At 37.8% G+C, this 22778-nt stretch overlaps 1 protein-coding gene across 1 annotated transcript in view; it reads left to right on the top strand.

Moving 5' to 3' along the window:
• DLGAP2 (DLG associated protein 2) overlaps positions 1-22778 on the top strand; it is a gene marked incomplete at its 3' end in the record, with an annotated part of 83400 nt that overhangs the window by 46355 nt on the left and 14267 nt on the right. The window contains exons 5-7 of the mRNA XM_082301708.1: positions 9141-9490; positions 19592-19677; positions 20899-21314. Of these exons, the coding sequence (XP_082157834.1) occupies positions 9141-9490; positions 19592-19677; positions 20899-21314 (852 nt within the window). The remainder of the gene's footprint in view (positions 1-9140; positions 9491-19591; positions 19678-20898; positions 21315-22778) is intronic.

Below are 22778 nucleotides of genomic sequence, written 5' to 3'. Positions count from 1 at the left end.
CTGTAAGAAAGAGAATAGAAAATCGAAAAACAAAACCATTATAAGCCTACATAATATATTCATGAAGGGGTTTAGGAGGCTGATGGAAATTAATTTAACTGAAAGAGAAGGGTATGTGGGAGTTCAAGAAGTAATTCTACTGAAAAACATTTTCAATTTTTTGTTTTCTTTCAATGTGAGAAGAGTAGCACAAGAAGAGCAATTCTTAGTGTTTGGAACTCTTTTTCTCTTTGTCTCTTACTGTGTTGATGATGTGACAAATACAATCTGTATTCCTGAAAAGCCGCACATACATCTTGAAAATGAAATATAGTTAAAGGAACATTTTTCCTTCCTGTAACTGAAAAACTGAGATGGTGTTTTTTAATGCAGTTTCAGTATTTTAGAGGCACATAGGAACTCTTTAGAAGAGCAGTACAGCTGTCAGCACTTTGCTGTGCCATCTATAGGACACTGGTTAGGCTATAATTTCTTGCTCATTAACTGATCTAAAATAGAACCCTTTGTAACCAGTCCATCAGCAATCTAAGAGGTTTGTGTTGCCCACATCTCTTTTAATTTTAGCAAAGGCCTAGAGTTTCTGATCTTGATGTCTTGTTTGATTTGCATTTCTGTTTTGAGACTAATATTAATTACACTGTCAAAACAGATTTTATCGTTTATGTAACATGGAGCTGCCTACAGACCTAAGTTTGCTCAATATGGAGGTAACATCTTGCACAGTGAATTGGTTATAGTAATTCCTTTTATAGTTTTCTTCTCCAGGGAAACTGTAGTGGCTCCAGCTTTTTCCAAATTTAGTGGTCACATTTCCACTTAATTGTTAATTTCCTGTGCAAAATCAGATAGATGTACATAACTGAAGGCTAAAAGGATCTACTCTGAATATTGAGACTAACCTGTTGCACACACAAATTCTTTTTTTTTTTTTTGAAAAAAACCCATCATCCAGTAATTTTGCCTTACCCCAGCAAATTTTAGTTGAGGTTATGTGTCATACTAATGATTTCAGTAGGGTTTAAAAGTGCTATATAGATTCTGCTTTGCAGAGAGATGTCAAAGACAGATGCTGCTTAAAAAACCAGGGGTTTCATATGTAATTTCTTTGGAAACTGTGTGTCTCAGTGATGTGCTATTTCGAAAAACTCTTAAAAAGCTGTATATAGGAAGGGCAATTCTTGTCTATGTCAATAATATGTTAATACAATAGTCCAGATCCTGAGCTGGTATGAATTGGTCAGATTCCACTGACTTCAGTATCAACATTTTCAATGGGATTAACAACATGGTGTGGTGCCTCCAATTGTGCATTAAATTTAAAAAGTTTCAGAAATACAGAAGGTCTGCTTTTCATACCTGTCTGGAGTTACAAAGATACCTTGGGCAAAGCTGGTACTAAAGCTATGTAGTAGCTTTAGCAGAAGGGATCAAGGTGCAGGAAATTAGGTTTCAGTCATTACTGCAGGCAAATTCCATTCAGATTTGCTTTACCATCCAGCTCACAGGGGATGTGGAGCAGGGGAGATGAAGCTCCCACCTTTCCCATGAACACTGGTAACAAAAGACAGGAGAGGTTGGACTTTATCTCATCCCTTTAGGAATTTCATAGCACCATAGAATCACTAAGGCTGGATAAAACCTCCAAGGTCATCGAGTCTAACCTTTGACTGAGCACCACCATGTCAACTAAATCAAGTGCAAGGCCCACTTGTTTCTTGAACACTTCCAGTGATGTTAACTGTCAAAATTAGGTGTCCTGATTTGAGCTGGTTGTCCTTGATTGTCTTTATGGTTGACAGAGAAAAGCACAGGATGATTCATTTCCTGGTATAATAAGCATCTACAATGGTGTGAATTGCCCCCAGAATTGCTTCTTTTTCTCACAGTAATTCTAAAAGAGACTGGACAACCAGCTCAGACCTGGATGATTGGGTTTTATTCAGTGACTGATGTGAGATGAGATGGATTCCCATGTATAGTTCTCAAAAACTGTCTTGAAGGTATGATGTAATTCACTATTACTAAAAGACCCTACTTAAAACATTGGCACAGGATAAATGCAACATTTTGCCCCCACGGACTGTGTTGACATGAGACTACCAGTTAACATCTGACTTTAGGGTATAACAAATATCCAGGTTTACTTAATCGTAAGACGTAAAATGATCCAACAGGAAAAAGGTTACAAAGTTATAGATGCATACTAGCCAGACAATGCTTTCGGTTATGTAGTTTAAATAAAATGCAACCCATCATATAAACTGTGCTGATAAAAATCATCTGGATGTAAGCAGTCTTTCAAAAAAACACTCATTAAAATATCACTGTGATGTTTTTATATCATATGTATACATCACAGTGATATATATATATCACCATTTCTTACTGTTTAATCTCAAAAGGAAGAAACAGGGTCTTTTCACAGATATCCAAACTCAAGACTCTCTCTCTACTGAAAAACCTTCTGGTCCCTTTACTGGCTAGGATTCATCATGGAGGGCTGACTGAGAAAAGGGAAGACGCAGGAAGATAAATTCATAACCAAAGTTTCTCTCTGATTATGTTGGAGAGAAATTTATTCAAGATTTAATTAAAAGAATTAACCTAATTAAAACCTAAATTATCTCTTGAATTTCAATTACAGTATGACATTGATAAGTTTTAATGACTACTTTTGCAAGGTTTGAATATCCTTACATTTAAAAAAAACCACTCTCAACTACCTTAAAAATGGAGAAACTCTTGAACATGGAAAGCCCTCAGAAATTACAGGATCTTTCACTACCAGAGCAGCAAACAAAGGTGTGGACTTTTCCAAGGAGCAGCAAAGGAACGGGCTGGAGAACCCTGGACTGTATGTGGCTTGCTTCCCTCACCTGCCCTATGCTCACATACAGACAATGCTTCAATTTAAGTGCTAGTGGGTGTGCTAGAGAAGCACTCTGAAGGACTTGCATTTACATTCGAGTAGCTGTCTAGGCACTAATTTGTTCTAATGGAGCAAACCACTCTTTTTTCTGTGCAGCCTGAGCACATGCTGCCCCAGTATTGAAAGGAGAAAGTAGAGACCCCAATCATTAGTGAGGTTTTGAGGTAGCCACTGAGGGCACACATTGAAAATGGCAGGCTTGGATCCAAACAGACTGATTTAACCTTTTCCTCTTCATTCTAACAGATCCATTTTTCTTAATTAAATACCAGAGGCTACACATGTCAAAATTAAGCATTTTAAAATCTTTTTGTAATGACTGAACTTTAAAGGTGTTACTGATTCAAGAAGGAAACCCCTTACTAACATTTCAGAATTTGACTAAGAACAGCAGATTATTTTGTACAATTAAACTGGCCTGTTTGAGACTGCAGTCTCTTTTTAATGATGTTTGGCATCAGAGACCAATGTAGATGGAAGTTGAAAAGAGGCATATATAAAAAGATGTGTCCCAACAACCTCTCTTTTAAACAGGGACTTGTATTCTTATCTTTGACATCCATGGCTTGTTAGGAAAATCAACGAGTTAATTCTTTTTGTGAGAAATAAATTCTTTTAGCATCTGGGATTTTTCTTCTCAAAAGTCCCTTTTGATTTCTTAATGTTCTTTTAATGATCATCATTCTGTGTTTTGAGAAGTAACTGGTTAGGCATCCATATGTACATTTTTATTTTAGGAGTTCTAATGACCATGATGGAGAACAGAGAAGAGATTTCAGGGCATTTCAGGGACAGTCATGTTAGCTGGGACTTTCAAAGCCTTTGGCTAGAACAGCATACACCATGGTCAAAAGATTATTCTAAAAACTGAGTAATCTGATACAGGATTAGATTTGATCTGGGCCTTCCATTATGAGAAGGTCTCTTTTTCCTCTTCTAAAGTAATTTCAAGGTTGATGTACACCTTCCCTGTGCAAAGCAGAAGACCTGACACCAGCCTGGGCATCTGCATTATGTTTCTCCTGGTGCTGTGGTTCCTCAGAGCCCTGTGTGCCTTCAGCAACATGCCCCTGGGACCTCTGCCTCCAGGGCAGCTCCAAGCTCCCTGCAGAGTAATTATCCTCCTTCTGAATAAACCTCCTTACAAAACAGAAAATCCAGTTTACTCCTGCCGTGTGTCATAAGGGACAACCATTTCCTTTAATTGATGGTGCTTTCATGTAAATTCATCATCCAGCTAACTTTGTGATCTCAGCCTAAATAATGTTATTTTTACTAAGTGCTTAATGGTTATATTGATTTGTAAGAACCCCTCAGGTGATTCTGTTTTCCAAATGGACAAAAAGTGGTGATTTATTAAAAGGCTGCCTTTTGAACGGTTTTCTGAGTATCCCCCTGGCCATTGCTATTTCATCAAATAGATCACATCTCTCCTTCTGCCTTGTGTCTGTGAAGGTCTATGGATAACCTGAAGTTATATCTCAATTGACTTGTTTTAGTAATTTTATTTCTAGTATAAACTGTTGGCACTGAAGTATGGGCAGAATAACTGACTTCTATGGCTGTATCTACAGTAACTTTTAGCAAGTTTAGACAAATGCAATGTTGCTAAGGGGGATATTCTGCTTCCAGCTATATCAGTTAAATTTTCAAGTATCCTGTTGCTTATGAATTATAAGGAAATCTTCCTTGTGTTTCTACTGTGTGTACCCAAACCACCAAATTTCCAGTTCCCCAGTGCTGGAATTGTCTTCCTGGCCACTCTACAGTATTGCCATAGTGCCTGATATCCTGGTTGTTACCAGGCTGGCATCACACAGCACATAAAAAAAAATTAATATGTTTTACATAACAGGTAATTTGTAGCCACCTCTGTCCCAAATTCGGCACTGATAGGCAATCTTGTGTATGTGAGGGTCTGGCAGTTAAGGTATCAATCCTTACAAAACTAATTTGACATTTTCACTTTTTCCTGACTGGGTGACAAATTAGTGCATGTTATGCTGCATTGCTGCCTGCTCATTTCTTCTGAATGATTTATACCTGGCTTGCATCATTGTTTAATCTGGCCCACTATGAACCAGCACAGAACAATTTTGTTTTCTCTCCATTTCTCTAACAATGTCCTTCCTTAAAGGAATTTATTTAATTGCACATGTTTATATTTAAGTGGGGCAAGCACCTAAGCAGTTAATACTTTGATTCAAATGAAGTCTGAAATACCCATATGGTTTAGAATTAGAACAGTTTTTTACAATTTTTATAATTTTTAATTGATTATTATAAGCTAATAGATGGAGACAGAATGTGTGTTAGGAACTTTAAAAATTATTTTTCCCCCTTTATTTAATTAGGCAAAAAATAAGTTCTGCTTTCTATATCAAGATAGCCTTTGAATACAACTGGAAAGAAAATTTTAGTTTCTTTTTCTAGTTTATCCATGAAAAAGACACATTCACGTCTTGTGCCATCTACTTTCTTTTTCTTTGCATTTCAGAGCAGCTTTAGATATTACAAACTGGTTAACACCATGGCAGAGGGCTGTTGCTTTTACTTTGCTTGAGCTTCATTGTTCAGCAGCAGGACTGGTGAGAGAAATATCAGGGAATGTTCAGGATATGCACACTAAAACCACTAAAAAACTAAAGAAAGAAATCAGAAATCTTTGGTCAGCACCAGAAACAGCAGGAGGTTATCCTGGATTGAAGTTTTATGTGCCCAAACATGGAGCAGATCTCTGGCATCTGCTCAAGTCCACAGTTTAAATCCATCAGAAGCCATCCTGCGACAGCTCTGCCCTCCTGGTGCTGTGCTCTTTCACACCCCAGCCTCATGTTGGGTCTCATCCCCTGCTGCTGTGCTGCCTCTGACACACAGCTTGTCCTCACTGAAGACAAGAATTCTCCATCCCAGTCTTCTTGTTCCCAGTTTAATTTTCATTGCAAGTGCCCTGTGGAGCTATGGGGCACTGTCCTCAGCCAGTGCTCAGCACCCCAGGACTGCATTACCCAGCACCAGCCCTCTCTGTGGGGCCAGCAAAATCCTCCATAGCTCTGCAGTTTGCAGAATGATGGATTAAAAAGTGGAGAAGACATAAAGCAGTGCTGAGGAGGTTTTATATGCTTGCTTTGGACTAATAACTACTAAGGCAAATTAAATTTACAGGGTAGAGAATGATGCAAAGCTGACAGGAGCCCCTGTCCGTCAGCATAAGGGGATGATAAATAAAAAGTTCATTTTATATTAGGAGAAAGAAATGTTTCTTCCCATGTATAATGTGTTGTATTTATGACTGCCAGGACCAAGAATTGGACGTGATAGAAAAACGTGTTATTGTTGATAACAGGAATATTTCCAGATGCCATTATTAATGGAAACTATTTGCAAGTGACATAAAATTTCATGCTTCAGACCTTAAGGCAATACTTATTTATTAGAGATCAAACCCCAAGCATGAACAGTAAACTATGGATTACTGTGTTACTTTCTCATTTAACAAGACCCTAATCTGTTATATAGTCATCTCTTAAGCCAGCAACACGTGTCAAGTTGTCCCATTAACTTCACTAGAACCTCTTGCGTGATTAAAGCAAATAGAATTTGGTAGCAAGATTTGACTCTCAAATGCACGTCCCTATCCTCTTACTTGATTTTGTTAGTCTCCAATCAGTCCTAGATTTCTGTCTCTGAAACTGTTATTCCAGATATTAACTCCTTAACAGTGTAGAGATGGGTTTTTTTTATTCCCTGCTCAATATTTGATCTCTGTGGCTGCATAGGAATTAATTGGATTTCTTCCTGCCATATTTCACTGTAAATATGTAGCCAGTTTCTCACAAACTTCCAGTCTTTCTTCGGGTTTCTTCTACTTGTTGAACATCTGTGGGATTTTTAATTCCTATTTAGTGTTCACGATCAAATGCTTGCCAGAATACTGCAGTTACTCTAATACTTGGTGGCTTTAAAACATGTCACTTCACTGAAATAATCAGACTTTTTAAAATAAAATATTCAATCCTAGGGGGAGAAAAAGGGGGGAGGGAAAGAAAAAAAGGCAAGAAATTATTTTGGTTTTGCCACAGGGAGAATTTTTCAGAAATGTAAATGAAGATTAAGTCAGCTATGAAGGGTTGCAACAGCAATTTAACATTTATATTCATTAGACAGAGAAGCGATCTGCTGCTCAAGTAGTAGGGATATACCTGCTTGTGATGTCTCATTATCACATTAACCATATGTTTCATCATTCACTGCTATTCTTTTACATGAAGACAGATGTAAAAAACAGTAAAGTAGTTATCACAGTGATAACCTGTCTAATGTTACAGGTAAAATTGGCTTCCTGTGCTGGATATCATTCACCCTATTTCACCCCATTGTCTCTATTTCTAATGTTTCCCAGCACTTTGATCACTTGCATCTACATTTGCAGGGGGAAGTTGGGGAGCAGTATTATGGCAACTCTCTTAGTGGAAACATCCTCAGACCCACTGCTTAAGTTCATTAGACACTGTCTTAATTTCCAAGCTTTATAGCCTCCCCCTTCTGTGAACTTTCTGTACTCCCTAAAGCATCTGAAAAATACTGAGTTTTTCTTTCTTCTTAACTGCTGGTTACAAAACGGACAGGAGATAAGATTGGTGATAGGACAACAAAACGGCACTTCAAAAAAAGCACAGTCTCAGATTCTGAAGAGCACGCTTCATGTGTTTCACATGTTTTACGTGTTTCACTCTGTTAGAACAATTTAGCTCAAAGCAAGGCTTTAAATGTTCTTTAAATGAAGGTTTTAACTTCCTAGATCTGCCTTGCTCTCTTTCATGTATAATAACACTTTTATTTATGATTATCAAGAGTGAACATTTAAGAGTCATTTTCTCTAGACTCACTGTTCACATAGGCTAGCCTGGTGATACAGACTCAGCAGTCCAAGGTGTTAATTCCTAAGCTGATCTCTTCACTCCAGACAGCTGCAACTTAGCCTCATATCAAAAAACACAGCTGGGGAGGCTGTCTTCATTGCTCATCAGCCCATATGGGTGTAATGGGAAGAGGAGCTCTTGTAGAATCCTTTTTGGATGCAAGTAACCCCAATTCCACGGTTACCTGAGTCACTGTTGCAATGTCAATCCATTTAGTAACACTAGACAAAGGCAAACTTACTCCTGTAACTATACAAAAAGTGAATTGGACCCAGTTTCCCCATACAGGAATAAAGAAATACATATCACAATGCATTTTTTTGATCAGCTGATAATTTTTAAAATTATGATTATGTGTGCTTTAGGGAAAATACCCTTCCACAACAGAAATACTCATTAGTATAAAAAAAAAAGTGTTTAGTGGGCTTAGACAAGTAGAAAATTCAGCTGTGTGATATTAATGACTAAATATTAACCTCTATGAAATTTTTAAAATTTTGTAAGGAAGCAGTATTGGCACAGTTCTGCATCTGTAGAGTTTTCTTGGATGTTTTATTGAGCCATATGCTGGCAGACAGAATCTATGTTAAACCAGCCTCAGAACTGCTCTGTTCATCAAAGTCTTAATAGCTTTGCATATATTATAATATTTTTAACATGCCTTGAATTTCCTCCTGTTAACTGTATTGTGGATATTTTTTAAATATATGCTTCCTACACAAGTAAGTAGCCTACCTTCCCTAATTCCAACCAGTGCACCTGGAAGGATTTTAAAAGGTTAAAGTGTGGCGTACCGTAAAGTAGAAGTTGCTGAATAATATTTTGTTCCAGTATATTGATGCTATTTTCTTAATATACTGTATCCATACAAAACTCACAGTTCAGATGCTAAGAACAGGGAAAAATAAATCTTCCTTTATTTCTCTTATGAGCTTTATCCAGTAATCTCAGAAGTCCCAATGTGTACCTACCCAGCACAAGTCTTAACATTCATAGCCTCACTAACTCTTTTTCATCTTCACTGTAATTTGGGACTCCCACTTCCACCCCTTCCTGTTTCCTTGTTGAAATAAAATGATTCTGTGGATACCCATCTGACTCTGAGACACACTTTCAAATAATAGTGAGGTTCATGAAGAGCACAACGTTACCCCATGGTAATTTTTAAGAAGCACAATCTTAAGGTGATTTCTGTTGTCAAGTTTCCATCAGATTAATCTTAATTCCTCTCTTTCTCTTTTCTTTTTTCTTTTTGCTTGTTTTTTTTTTTCTTTTAATTCTTTCCATAGCTGTAACTTACACAAGTTACAAAAAAACACCACCACCAGTACCCCCTCGTACCACTTCCAAGCCACTGATCTCCGTCACGGCACAGAGCAGCACAGAATCCACCCAGGATGCCTATCATGACAGCCGGACTCAGAGGATATCCCCATGGCCACAGGACGGGCGAGGGATGTACAACTCCACCGACAGCTTGGACAGTAACAAGGCCATGAACCTCGCCCTGGAGACGGCGGCTGCCCAGCGCCACGTGGCCGAGAGCCAGAGCACCTCCATACGCACCAGTGACAAGGCCATTCTGGTGACAAAAGCAGAGGAGTTTCTTAAGAGTCGACGTTCCTCTATAGGGATCCAGGTAGTCTATCATTAACATCTGTCTGTGAAGAATTGCTTGCCTTCTTTCTGTAAATAGCATAGAATGAGTCATTCAGCTTCACTTGCTCTAATAATCTAACAAACAACCCCTGGCTGCTTAGCGTTAATTGCAATTCACATCATGGCTGTGCAGAAAATTCTTTGGCTAATACACTGTACCTGGGAGAAAATGAATGAATAAATCTCTAGGGAGGTTACCTGTCATTAACACTTGATATGAAAATTATACTGCAGAGCTACAGGTGAACAGCATGTTCATCTCCTTCCCTCCATGAATTCACGGTCCTTTTTATAGAATTTCACCACCTTTAAAATGCTTTACCATACTTTTTTCCATTATATTTCTCTTTTGACCTTGAAAAATGTGCAAAGCCACTCAATCTTCAAGAATTCTACCTAAAAGAGACCCTTCCCCTTTTAGTTGTGCTGGGAAGAAGGTACCAAAAAAGAGAAAGAAATGTTCTGGTGTAGATACAGCATAATTAGAGATGGCAAGTAATGAAATAACATTAATGAATGCAGCCTTTGAGCATTCTTCCATTTGTCCATGAAAACCCACAATATTTGTTTCACCTGAAAAAATCTGTGTCAAACTGTGGAAAGCTCACTCAAGTTCTGTTGTTTCAGGCAAATGAGATAAGACAGTTCCAAACACAAATTTTGATTGCTATTCCTTCTACTAAATGGAAAGCACTAGATAGCTAGAAATGGTCATTTGTTCAAATCTTTAGGAAATACCAAGTAATAATAAAAATAGGAAAGTTGAACTTGAAAAGAATGTGAAGTCCTTTGAGACAGAAGCAGAGGAAAATTTAGGCTTCTGTTCTGCTGAATATTCCCTTTTACATCACTGGGTCCACTTCTGTGCTTACTTTTGCTAGATCAGGTATAGAGAAACTGACATTTATTTTGACATAGGTGTTGTGGAGACAGCACAGTCTCATAGATCTTGAGAAGGAACATAGATCAACAAAGATCTTGAGAAGGTAATTGTCCATGTAAAAAGCCCAGTGAGTGACTGTACATTAGAAATATACAAGAATATAAAAGAAAGTATATTATTTTCTTTAAAAAGTAGTAATTCCATTTCCATTTATTTCATAATATAGTCATAGAAAAGTGTTTGGGTTAAGCATGTCACAGCTGCCAATTGAACTTAACAGGTTAACATTTTAGTGTACTGTAATTTTGCTGTTCCATAATGCATTAGACTAATGGGAAGGAATCAGCTTTGCCAGAAAGCTGTTTGTCCATTTCTTGTCATAAAAGTATTTGCTTCTGATTCTTCAGATGCAGAAGAGTAGAATTAAATTTGATAACCATGGCAAGATATTAAGATGGCTACTTTTCAAATGTTTTACAAAGTAATTAGTGCATTCTAAATTGTTCAGAGAACGGGCTTGGCAGATAACACTGAAAAGTCCAAAGAAGCAGCAAAGAAATCTTTGGTACCTTTTAGCCCCTAACCTGAAACTTACTCTTCAGGAAGGAATAGTATCTAGTGTTGTTCTTATCTCTCCTTTACAGCAACTGTGCACAGTCATATTTATCAATGTTGGTGTCTTGATTTGGTCAGTCCTGATATTCCAGCAATTAATTCTGGAACTTTGATTACATTGCTTGATCCTGTTTATTACTACAGGTGATGACCAGTACTTTTCACTGGGCTCTGACCCTTCTGTATGTGTGCTGTGTTTAATAATATGTGCTTATAATCCAAAAAAACACCTGTGCAATTATTTCCATGGAGGCAGCGGATCTTCCATAGCAACTTGTCATCTGACACTTGGCCTGCAGCATTGGTCCTCAGATGCACACATGGAGAAAGGCAAATGTTGTTTGCAACAGCAGGTCTTAGAAGGATGAGCTGTTTGTCATCTTTCAAGAAATACAAACTGCTTGTTTGTACTATTTTGCATTAGAGAAGGTTGAATTTTCAACAGTATCCTGAGCACATTTAGTTGTTTGGGATTTTTTTCAGCACTAAGCTTCAAACGTCACATTAATGAGAAAAATACATTTCTGCAGTATTTTAAATAGAAAATGCATTTTGTTATGTTGCTGTTGCCAAGCTGTACAGAATAAAAACACAAGGTAGAATGTTCTTATTGCAAACTACACAAATAGTAATTTATGCACACAAAGTACAGTTGCAGTATTTAATTTCTTTTAGACTTCTGTGTCAAAGTACACTTTGGAAAAGGATGTTTTTTATTTGCATATTTCCTTGATTGACTAAATGACTTGTTTTCTCATTAGCATTCCATGCCTGGCTAATGCATTGAATTTGCATTTATTTGCATTAGTTAATTTGCTATCAGGATGGTTAATTTGTGCATTTTTTAATGTTCCACTCCTTTAACACATTGATGGGAGAATGCTTGCCAAGAGAGCTTCATACAGGAGCAGAGAGGAACAAAGGTGCAGAGGGTGCCACTGCAAGTGGAAATGCAATGGACCCACTCCAGAGCTCCCTTGTCTTTCACACATATGATTTGTGTAGTGTATATGAAGTGAATAGAAGTCCTTTTAAAAAGCCCTGGCATGCTAGCCATGTGCCCATAGGGTTGGTATTCCCATTCACAGAGAAGCCAAACTCCTAGGGAAGCACTGGAGTTACTATGAACATCAGTAGCACCCATCTGCAGAGACAGAGAACAGCACAGATACACTAACATCTCATGGTGTGTTAGTCCTAACCCAGATGGGAATTTTGAACAAAAAAAAAATAAAAGCTTTGGAAATGAAGCTTTTCCAGAAAATATCTGGGGGCCTTTGGGATTTTTTTGGTTTTATTTTTTCCACTGACATACTTAAATCAAGACAAATATCATCAGGCATAGTCAACAGGCACTGGGAAAAAACATGTTGATTTATAAATTCAAATGAATTTCAAAATACTGATTTTGAGATTAAAAATTTAGTCAGCAATTGTAACAATATATGGATATAAAAAGAACAAAACTCTTGTAATACTAGTAGCTATAAACTTCATATCTGTCTTCTATCATGACAGCAAAAGACTAATCAAAGTATTTGAATTAAAATGGAGAGTAGAAATTGTCAAGAGTAAAATAAGCACTAAATCAGAACAAGGTTGTTGCTAAGATATTTTCTGGGATGTTCCTCACTCTTTTGCTGGTATGTATGCTAATAATTAACATTCAAAATCTGCTCTAGTTATAAACCATTTCATAGTAAAGCATTGGGAATGTGAAATATATGAGAAAACATGTCAAGAAATTCCTCCTTATTAATCTCAAGTACTTCAAAACATGCAGTTCTTTGTTTCTTCTCCATTTAAAAGGCATTGAGGCTTCTCAAAATGAACAGAAACCCCGGAAATGAATGAGATGGAAACAAATGTTTAAGTGTGAAGGCTGATTCATGGTGGTATTTTTGGAGACAAGCACTAATTGTAGCATAGAGAATGGACTCAGTCATCTTCATTTATCATCAGAAGATCACGCTTCAAAATACCTAGTGGGTTTTTTTAATCTCCAGAATCTACATTAAACAAATCCTGCTTATAAATTAAAGGTTGTATCCAGGGAGATTAGTGCAATAGCTGACCTGCCTAATTTTTGTGACAAAAGGGGATCTGCTGCATAACTTCATTATATATTTATATAATTTTTTAAATGACATTATTCATCTCACATGGTAAAAACGTTGTTCATGATATTCTGTGCTCTCAAATTAGAATTCCCCTTTAACACAAAGCATTTTGTACCCATATTGCAAAAGTGCTCAGATAGGCACCTACATTTTCTTTGTAAAGTTTAGGTTATACCACCTTTGTCAGTGCTCTACTTCAGTGTATACACAGCAATCAAAAGAAATATTTGCATTGATTACACTGGATCATAAATGGTCCAAAGTTATAGAAGTAAGTATTGTTTATTCTCCTCCTTAAAATGACTGTTAGACTGTGCTTTTGTGAGAGGAGTGTATGAAGTCCTTTGCCTGGAAAAGTCAGTGAATATTCAGAGCAATTTGCCACTTAGCATTAAATGCACCAAAAAAGTTACCAGTACCCTCAACTGTGTACATTATTTTCTTGCTACATTCTCATACTAACTTGACATAAATCCTATTTCTAAACTCTGGCTTGTCTTTTTAGCAAGAAGTCCTTTCTTAAAAGATCAGAGGAAGTTTTCAAGCTGCTCCTCTTTAGTAATTAGCACTTACTGTACCATGCCACGTATTTGAGTAGTCCAGATGTTCGGCTGGGAAGTAGCAGAGTGGCAAAATGGAGCTCAGTGGTGAGACACAAAAAAATCTCACAAGCGGGAAAGTATAGGTTTATTTTGCTGTGTTTCTAAAAATTATTTTGAAAGAGTGTATGGTTTTGGCTGGTTAAACTATTCCATCAGTTAAGGAAAGCAATAGTAGCTAGTACTGTAGTTTTATTTGAAGTGTTTTTCCTACTTTGAAGTCACTGCATGCAAATAAGATCTCCCCATACCTAAGACTGGTTCTCTGAATTCACAATCACATGTACTTGATCTAGTGTCAAAAGTAGTGTTTTCTACTCTTTTAGTCTTGTTATCACTGAGAAGCCTATGCAAGAGAGGAAGGGTGAATTATTCCCCTTCCTGTACATCATCAGAGAGATTGTTTATGAAATTCTAATTATAGAATGAATTGGTTACAGCAGTGAAAACCCATTGAGGGCAGTTAAGTCACATGGGGAGAGATAATGTGGCCTGAAGGACTCTTACTACTAATGTTTATGAGAGAGAAGCGAAAGTCAACAGGTTAAAATCTGTTTTCTTATGCATTGAATATATTGACTTCAAGTCTACCTTTGAGACGGTATGTATAGAAGCTTAGACTGGAATTTTTAGGATGATGCAATGTTATGTTGCAGTGCTCATGTTTAACTGCAGAATAGGGCTTTAATACAAAAATAAAAATTGGTTTTAAGTAGTTTAAATTATTATATAAAAAAGTATAGTAAATACTTTGAAGGAATAATTTAGTTCATACAGTCTTTGCTAGAATGAGTGCCTATAAGCATTCTAAGATTGATTATAACAAGCGAGTTACTTGCAGTAGTGATTTGCATTTATTCAAATAATTTTTTGCTCATATAATTTACTTGTGGATCCTTTATTACCGAGGCAGTGTTAGTATCTGATAATTAGATTTCAAATTTAGAGCTGTATCAATCAGCAATGGCTGATCTCAGTCAGCAGTGACTGATCTCTGGGAATTAATAGTATTGTCTGCTCCCTGTATAGACAGCAAAGAATGTGAAGGGATGAGTAACTTCATTAAAGGAATGTGAAGGGGGTGGTTATGTCTTTGTGAAAGGTAAGACATAGAATCATAGAATCATAGAATATCCTGAGTTGGAAGGGACTCACAAGGATCCTTGATATGATAGAAATAATCTCAAAGTGCTCCATTACATTTGCTATAAATATTAGAAGCCTAGTGGACATAAGCACATAAGACATTTTTCATGGCATAAAATGCCAATTTTTAAGGAACTTTTAGCTCTTTTTTTGCAATGAGAGAGGATGATGATGTACTATATTAAATCTACTCCTCTGTTCTGCTTTTGGTATGACTGGCTATTTTTTCTTTCCTCTTTTGTGTGACACTCCATCCTAAATATATAAAGATAAAATTTTTTGCATTATTTTGCTTTACTGAGACTGTAGGCCAATTTGAAAATATTAAGGCTTTTAGAACACATGTAAATATTTAAACAATAATGAATCAAGGAGAATAACAACAGATTTAGTAAGACTTATTTGAGTTTCAAGAGTCACACAATCAAACAAAATGTATTACTTTTTATCCTCTGCTCATTTGAGTTTAGTCTGGGCAATCTGATTAAAGAGTTTCCTGCTGTTTTTAGCAGGAGTCTTTATAATATCTGTCATAGAACAATGTAATTTATTTGTTCATTTTTTTCTTTATGATTGCAAATTATTGTCTTATTTTCCACTTTTACTTGTGTTGTTATTTGCCTCCATTTTACATTTTGTTGGTTGATACAATATTTGCAATCCTAGATTTTGCCTGCACACACAGACACACAAAATTGGCATTCTCCTGCTGTTACAAGGCATAGTGAGAAAATGAAAGCATTAAAATATCAAGGCAATCATCAGGTCATTTAGTTAGTGTCATTCTTGGCAAGCTGGAGGAAGGATAATTTGGCAGGATCTTATATTTAGAGATAAGTAATATCATTTTCTTTTGATACCCTGATCATAATTTTTCTGATAATTTTTTTTGAATAAAATTTTAGAGCATATTACTTCATTTGTGCCTGTGAATTCTAGGTGTCAATTGCATACTGGGTAAATTACTCAGGATTATATCTCCAGGTGAAATGCCAGTAAGAAAACACTTGAAAACAGATAGATGAAAAAGACTTTTTCTCGATGTGTTGCATCAACAGAAAGATACCGACCCATTCCAAATATAAAAGGTAAATCTGCCTCCACACATCAGAAGCAGAGTTCAAAAGAAGACCTGCTATTTCTCACTAAACCAAACAATGTTGCTGGCAAAAACAGGTATGTTTTTGATATGCAATAAGGAAGAAGTATTGCAAGTCTGCCTGCTTTGTTCCAGAAAAAATTGATGGACCAATTGATGTTCTCTGTAGGGGCCTTTCCTTGTTTATTGGACCACCATGTTTCCAACAACACTATGTCTGAGCTGCTGAGACATCTTTGTGGAAAGCAAAAGTCTATTCTCTGTCCACTGGCCACTGCTCACCTCCGGGGTGTTACTAGCCATGTTACCCCATGAGCATAATATCATTGACCCTCCTTACCCTATTTCTGTGTTCAGGAACCTGGCCTATACCTCATACCCCGGGACTCACTCCCTAGGTACCAAGGAGCACATTACATAAAAATGGTTATCCTAAGGATATCACTCTATGAAGGAAGTGCAGTGCTTTGGAAAGGGCTGAAGGCAAAAACTGACATGTGTGGAGATGTCAACGTGGCTTCATCTCTCTGGCTTTGTCTCAGGTCTGAACTGGCACACAATGTCCTGTCCTTCCATACTGAGCCTTATGAGTGAGCAGAAGGCCCTGATAAATCCTTTGTTCCCATCTGTTCAACTTCTTCAGTCTGGCCACCCACAAACCTCTTTTCCCTTGTCAAACCTTAAGGTTTGTAATCCTGTGGAGCCTGTGCCCACATCACTGACACCATCATCTGGAGTTGCAGTTCAGTTGAACAAGTTCAAGAAACTTGATCAACAAGTGGAAGTAATAAGAAATTATGTTGGTCTTTTCCTTTGGACCCAGTCCAATAGAATAATAAAATACATTAGATTTATGGAATAGTTTCGGTTGGAAGGCACTTTAAAGATCATCTAGTTACAATCCCCTTCCATGGGCAAGAACACCTTTCACTAGGTCAGGGCCCCATCCAATTTGGCCTCAAAAACACTTCCAGGGATGAGGTATCCACAGCTTCTCTGGGCAATTTGTTTCTAAGTTATGTGACTTAACTCAGACTGACTGGTTGGTTTGGGAAGAACCCCAGTACCATAGCTCTTGGCAACAGTTTAGACTTCCTGATTACTCCAGATGTTCATCAACCAACCTCCTCCAGGAAATGTTTACCCACCTCAGATATCATCTTCCTGCTAGCACTCCTACAGGTGACACCAGGAGCCACAGTCTAAGCATTTTGTGTTATCTGCTCTTACTCCCTACACAGTCACAGAATGGGTCAGGTTGGAAGAGACCACAATGGGTCATCTGGTCCAGCCTTCCTGGTAAAGCAGGGTCATTCCAGAACACATTGCACAGGACTGCATCCAGGCGGTTCTTGAATACCTCCAGTGAGGGAGACTCCACAACCTCTCTGGGCAAAGTGTCCCAGTGCTTAGGCACTCATTCAGTAAAGGAGCTCTTCTTTGTATTCAATTTCTGCCTGTTGCCTCTTGTCTTATTGCTTGGCACCACTGAAAAGAGCCTGAAAATATCCTCTTGATATCCCTTCAGATGCTTGTGGACATTTATAAGCTCCATAAGGTCTCCTCTCAGTCATCTTCTCTACCTCAGAGAATAAGTTGAGTTCACTCTTCAAAACATGTCCATGCATATTTGACTGAGGTCTCATTGCACTAGTCAAAGCTGCAAGTGTAACTCCTCTCTGCTCCCCCCCAATAGCCTACGTGAGTATCTCATTCTTTGCCCAGTTAATTCAGGAAATGAATATGTTTTATATGCAACTTTCCTCAAATCGCTGAAAGGACCAGGTGAATTCCTAGTCTGTCACTTAGACTAGAATTTGTTATTTAAGGCTCTTTTGGACTCTTCTGTGCTATAAATAACTCCGTCTTTCCTGATAGATATCTCTTTGTGTTAAAAACTGGACCTCATAGCTGCTTTGCTTAGAGCAATGTTCTTTCAGAGACTGTGGCCCCCCCAAGCAGCTGAATCTTCTCACTCATGTTGCAGCCAAGACCCACCTTAACTAGGAAACCAATTTGCCTGTCATTTCAGTTGGTTGTTCCGGCTTTTTTTCCTCCAAGCTGCTACCTCTGTGGTTGAGGCTTTTTTTTACTACTAACGTCAAGAGGAATCTTTCTTTTTATACTGACAACGCCACATTCTGGAGACTGTTACCGAGTCTGATACTTCAGTTCTCTCAGTGCACTGCCCATATGGGTGAATATCGCCAGCTTCTATGCAGCTGCCAGGGTGGAGACAGATGGCAGCAAGCACTGTCCCCTAGCCCTTATGCAGAATAAAGGGAATTGCTGAGAAATGTGTCTTTCCCAGACTGTTGTCACACTCATAGACACAGGTTTTAGAACACCTGTGCCTGGTGCTACACTGTACAGTTCAAGCATGCTATTAACATTTACTAAAGGGTTTCTGCACTAGCTGTTCTCGTGAACATCTCCAAGACTCACACACAGGTAAATATGAACATGTGCTAATTGCTAGCTGGAATTCCCTTCCATGTGAATGTACACTGAGCTATTGCTTAAAGATGGGAGGAGAAGTTACCACCAACTTCCTTCTTCAAGAAGTGTAGTCCAAATATGCAGTCATTTTCCACCCTCCTCCCACCTCGTCTCTGCGTCCTTTCAGAAACCAGGTGGGGTTGGGACTGTGCAGCTGAGACACAGCTGCAAAGACCATCAGGCTCTTTCCAGAGATGCCTGTGACTGCTGCAAGGGTAAAACTTTTCTTGTCTTTATGATCAGATATATTCTTTGAATTCACAAATGGAGTGTGCATATTGAAAAACTGGTTGCTAATATTTTTTTTTTCATTGAACAGTTAAAATATCATTCAGAAGGAATAGTCAGTTCTCTTTTTCTTTTTTTCCTGCCTCTCCCTTGATTCAGTATAATTTGCATACTGCAGCACTTGCTCTCTCAGTGTCAGAGACTTGGGGGCGGTGTGGTGGTGGGGAGTGCTATATAAAATCCCACAGAAACTTGCAAACACAAGTCTCAGTCATGAAGGAATCTACTGCGAATATATTTTGGTAAGTGTATTTCAGATGGGAATACTATGAAAAGCACATAAATTGCCTGCTTGAGATAGCATTTTCAGGACTGTTATTAAAAAAGGTGAGATAGGGCATTCTGCTGTATCCCTTACATCATTTAATGGTTTTATATTTGTCAACACAGTTGTCGATAAAATTTCATTGCTCCATTTTTTTTTATCACTCACAAGCTTATGGGGCTACTTGAGATTTTATTTTATTTTGTAAATCAAGGACTATAATGAGACTGGTTTATAATAGTATAAAAAGGGGTTACCCTGTGGATTGCTCATTCTAAGAACAGCCCTTCCAGACCAAGATTACTCCCTGTTTCCACCAAACTGAGTAATTACTTCTGGGCTTGAGATAGGGAATTACATAGCAGAAGTAATTGTGCAAAACTTTAATAAGACACAGCACCAAAACAGTGATACTAGGGTGAATACCTGTTGTATTTATTTTACTGTGCTAAGTGTTTCTTAGCAAGTAAGAGATAAAATATATAATTAATTTTGAATGAGGGTGTGTAGAAATAGTGCTGAGTTGTCGATGCTCACTCTGCAGATGTATCTTTTGTGTTGAATTAGGTGGAAACAGCAACTGATTCAGACACTGAAAGCAGAGGCCTGCGGGAATACCACTCTGTTGGAATACAAGTGGAAGATGAAAAACGGTAATTTAAGCATATTCAAAAATCTGTAGTCTTTCATAACACAACACACATTTGTAAACAGAGTTAATAACAAACACCTGGCAAGTGCTGCCACTAAATAATTCACAAAGCCAGATTTACTATATGCATGCCTGTCATTTGGTAAAATTTGTAGAGATTACTTAGCAGTTGCTTCACATTTACTTAACTTTCCAGTTTTTAATTGGAGGGAAGTGAAAGTGTTAAATTGAAGTAGTGGCTTAATAAAATTTCATTACTGACAGAACAAATACTAAGAGCTGTGTATTGGAACAGTCTTCCTTTGATAGGACTCCTCATGCTGATCCAGGCTTTTCCTGTCCCCACAAGGAGACACAATCTTAGGATGGTACCTTTATTCTAAAGTAGAATCAGCTTTTTGATTTGTTCAGTCCTTCTCTAGTTTTGTAAAGCTGCTGGCCCATGTACTGACCCACAGGTTATCCCTGCCAGGTACTGTTTGTCACATACTGGACCAGGACCATTATATCATTTCACAGCAGCTGTCTGAGAGTATCTGGCTGCTAAGTGCCTTTTGCCATCATTGACTAGAAGTAATTTGAGACAATAGGCACCAATGGGAAAAGATTTCACAAATAATCTTTTCTTCTCTATCTAACATTTTAACACAAAGCTTTTCTAAAATGTCATTATTTGGTTTCATATAACAGGGGAAAATCAACCTTTAATGGGCATCCTGTAAAACAAAAAAGACCTTCAACCCAGAATCTTAAACCTGCTGATACTATCTTTCTTTTATTCCAGGATTCCCAAAAGTCCTAACTCAGCAGATTTTCAGATTTTTCTGCTTACAATTCTGAACATTTGAAAAATTTATATATAGGTACTTTATAGATTTCTATCAGGAAGTTCTAGTTCTGCTAGTTATTTCCAGTTGATTTAGTAACGATACATGTTATTTTGTAATACGAGAATAAATCAATATTTGCTTCCAGAGATAATTTAAATTATTTTCTTTCGTGCCCTTGCTTAGATCAATGATTCCACTATGCATTTTGGTTTTTCTCTCTGTTGTTAGTCATCATCTAATTTTAGTGAGATATACACAAAGAAAATATGTGTAACATACAGTCCAACGCGAAGAACAGAATCCACTCACTGAAACATTATTCTGTGCCTCTGTACAATCACATATGTTATTTTTATGTCTTAATATCTTTTCTTTCTTCCCTCTTCACCAAGGCATGGACGATTCAAGCGTTCAAACAGCGTAACAGCAGCTGTCCAGGCTGACCTGGAACTGGAGGGTTTTCCAGGACACATCACCATGGAGGATAAGGGACTTCAATTTGGCTCATCATTCCAGCAGCACTCAGAGCCCAGCACACCCACCCAATATAGTGCAGTGAGAACTGTACGGACACAGGGACTGTTCAGCTACAGAGAAGATTATAGGACCCCAGTTGACACCTCAAACCTTCCACCACCAGAACCCTGGCTAGAGCCAGCCATTGAGACAGTAGAGACTGGTCGAATGTCTCCTTGTCGACGGGATGGATCTTGGTTTATGAAGTTACTACACACTGAAACTAAGAGAATGGAAGGATGGTGCAAAGAAATGGAAAGAGAAGCAGAAGAAAATGATCTTTCCGAAGAAAGTAAGAACATTTCAGTATCTTTTCCTATAGACAATTGCTAAAATAAGAAATCTGTTAGGATATAGCTGTGAGCTGTGGTTTCTCCTCACTCATTCTGTAGGAGCAAAGAACCATAAGATATAAGAACACTGTCCTGCAACTGACTGCACAAGATGGTGTTTCTCAGAGTAAGGTTCTGTGGAAGTAGTTAAAAACCCAACTCTAGAGTCCAGTCCAGGATCAAAGTCTGGTATTACATAGAGCTCAGATGATGCAATAGCTCCAACCACAGCTCCAACTCTGACACATCCTTCCCACTCACTTGTATGGCTCCAATGCTTGGCCCTTTGCCAGGGCACACAGGGTGGTCCTACATGAACACTCTTTTGCCCTTTTCCTGACCTCTGATTTTGCCTCTTATTTGTGAGCAGCCATTTTAAAAATGCTTCCATTCCTTTACAAGCACTTCAGCCTGTTGAAAGAACAGAAAGCAGTAGTAGGCAAGAACAATAGTTAAAGCACTTCTGCAGTTAGACAGGCATATGCATTATTAGAAAATTCAGCTGCATTTTCTTATTACAATTTTGTCAAGAATCATTATTATTCTCTCATGTCCTGTGGACACCTTGAAAGGAGTGATGGGATAAAGTGAAAAATAATGTAGACTATTTTGGAACAAGATCCAAGACAGCGCTAATGATAGTAATATATCAAAGTGGTCCTAGGACTCAGTAGCCAGCTCCCTGTGATTCCCTTTGAGGTCAATTATCCTTGTTCTTCAGGCTCAGTTTTATAAATATTTCAATCCCTGACAATCTGAATTATTGTCTCAGCTGAGATTTTCTCAGATCACAAATGAATTCATATTAAGTTTTCTTACTAGCATCTTTCCCTGCTCTTTTACAAATTTCACCATCACCTCTGAGTGCTGTTTCCTGATCATTTTCTTTCCCCCTCAATGAGTTCTTGCTATGCTGTACCCTCAGGTCTTGAGTCAGGCCAGCATGGTGACTAAAAGGCCAATTTCTATTTCTTGCACTGACCTTTTCAAAACAAAGAATGTCTGTTTTTACGTCATCATTTTTTTTATTTTACAGTCATATTTCTCTGCTGTATTGTGCACAAGTCTGCCAAATAACAACAGAAGATTTGAGGTGGGGCAGTGTGTAAGGCTGGTTTTCCTTCCTTCAGCCTCTGGTGCTTTTTGGACCATAGGTTTTGTCCTTATTTTCATCATGGCAGAGCAGACCTCAGAATTTTCCCCTTCCAATAAAGTCTGTGAAGACTTTAATACCCTCCTAGGAACTGTAAAATAATAGCACATTTTGCTTTGATTAGCCTGTGGAAGAATTTCCAAGCCTTCTTTCATAATGGTTATTCCTCAGTACTTCTTTTTATCACATATGTCTTACTTTTCAATTCTTCACATCTTTGCACTGCTGAATACTGACGTTTCAATGCCATCATTAAGATTCCCAAAGCACC

Source organism: Coloeus monedula, assembly GCF_965178545.1.
Source record: "Coloeus monedula genome assembly, chromosome: 2".
NCBI classification, from domain to species: domain Eukaryota; kingdom Metazoa; phylum Chordata; class Aves; order Passeriformes; family Corvidae; genus Coloeus; species Coloeus monedula.
This window is presented reverse-complemented; position numbering and strand designations above follow the sequence as displayed.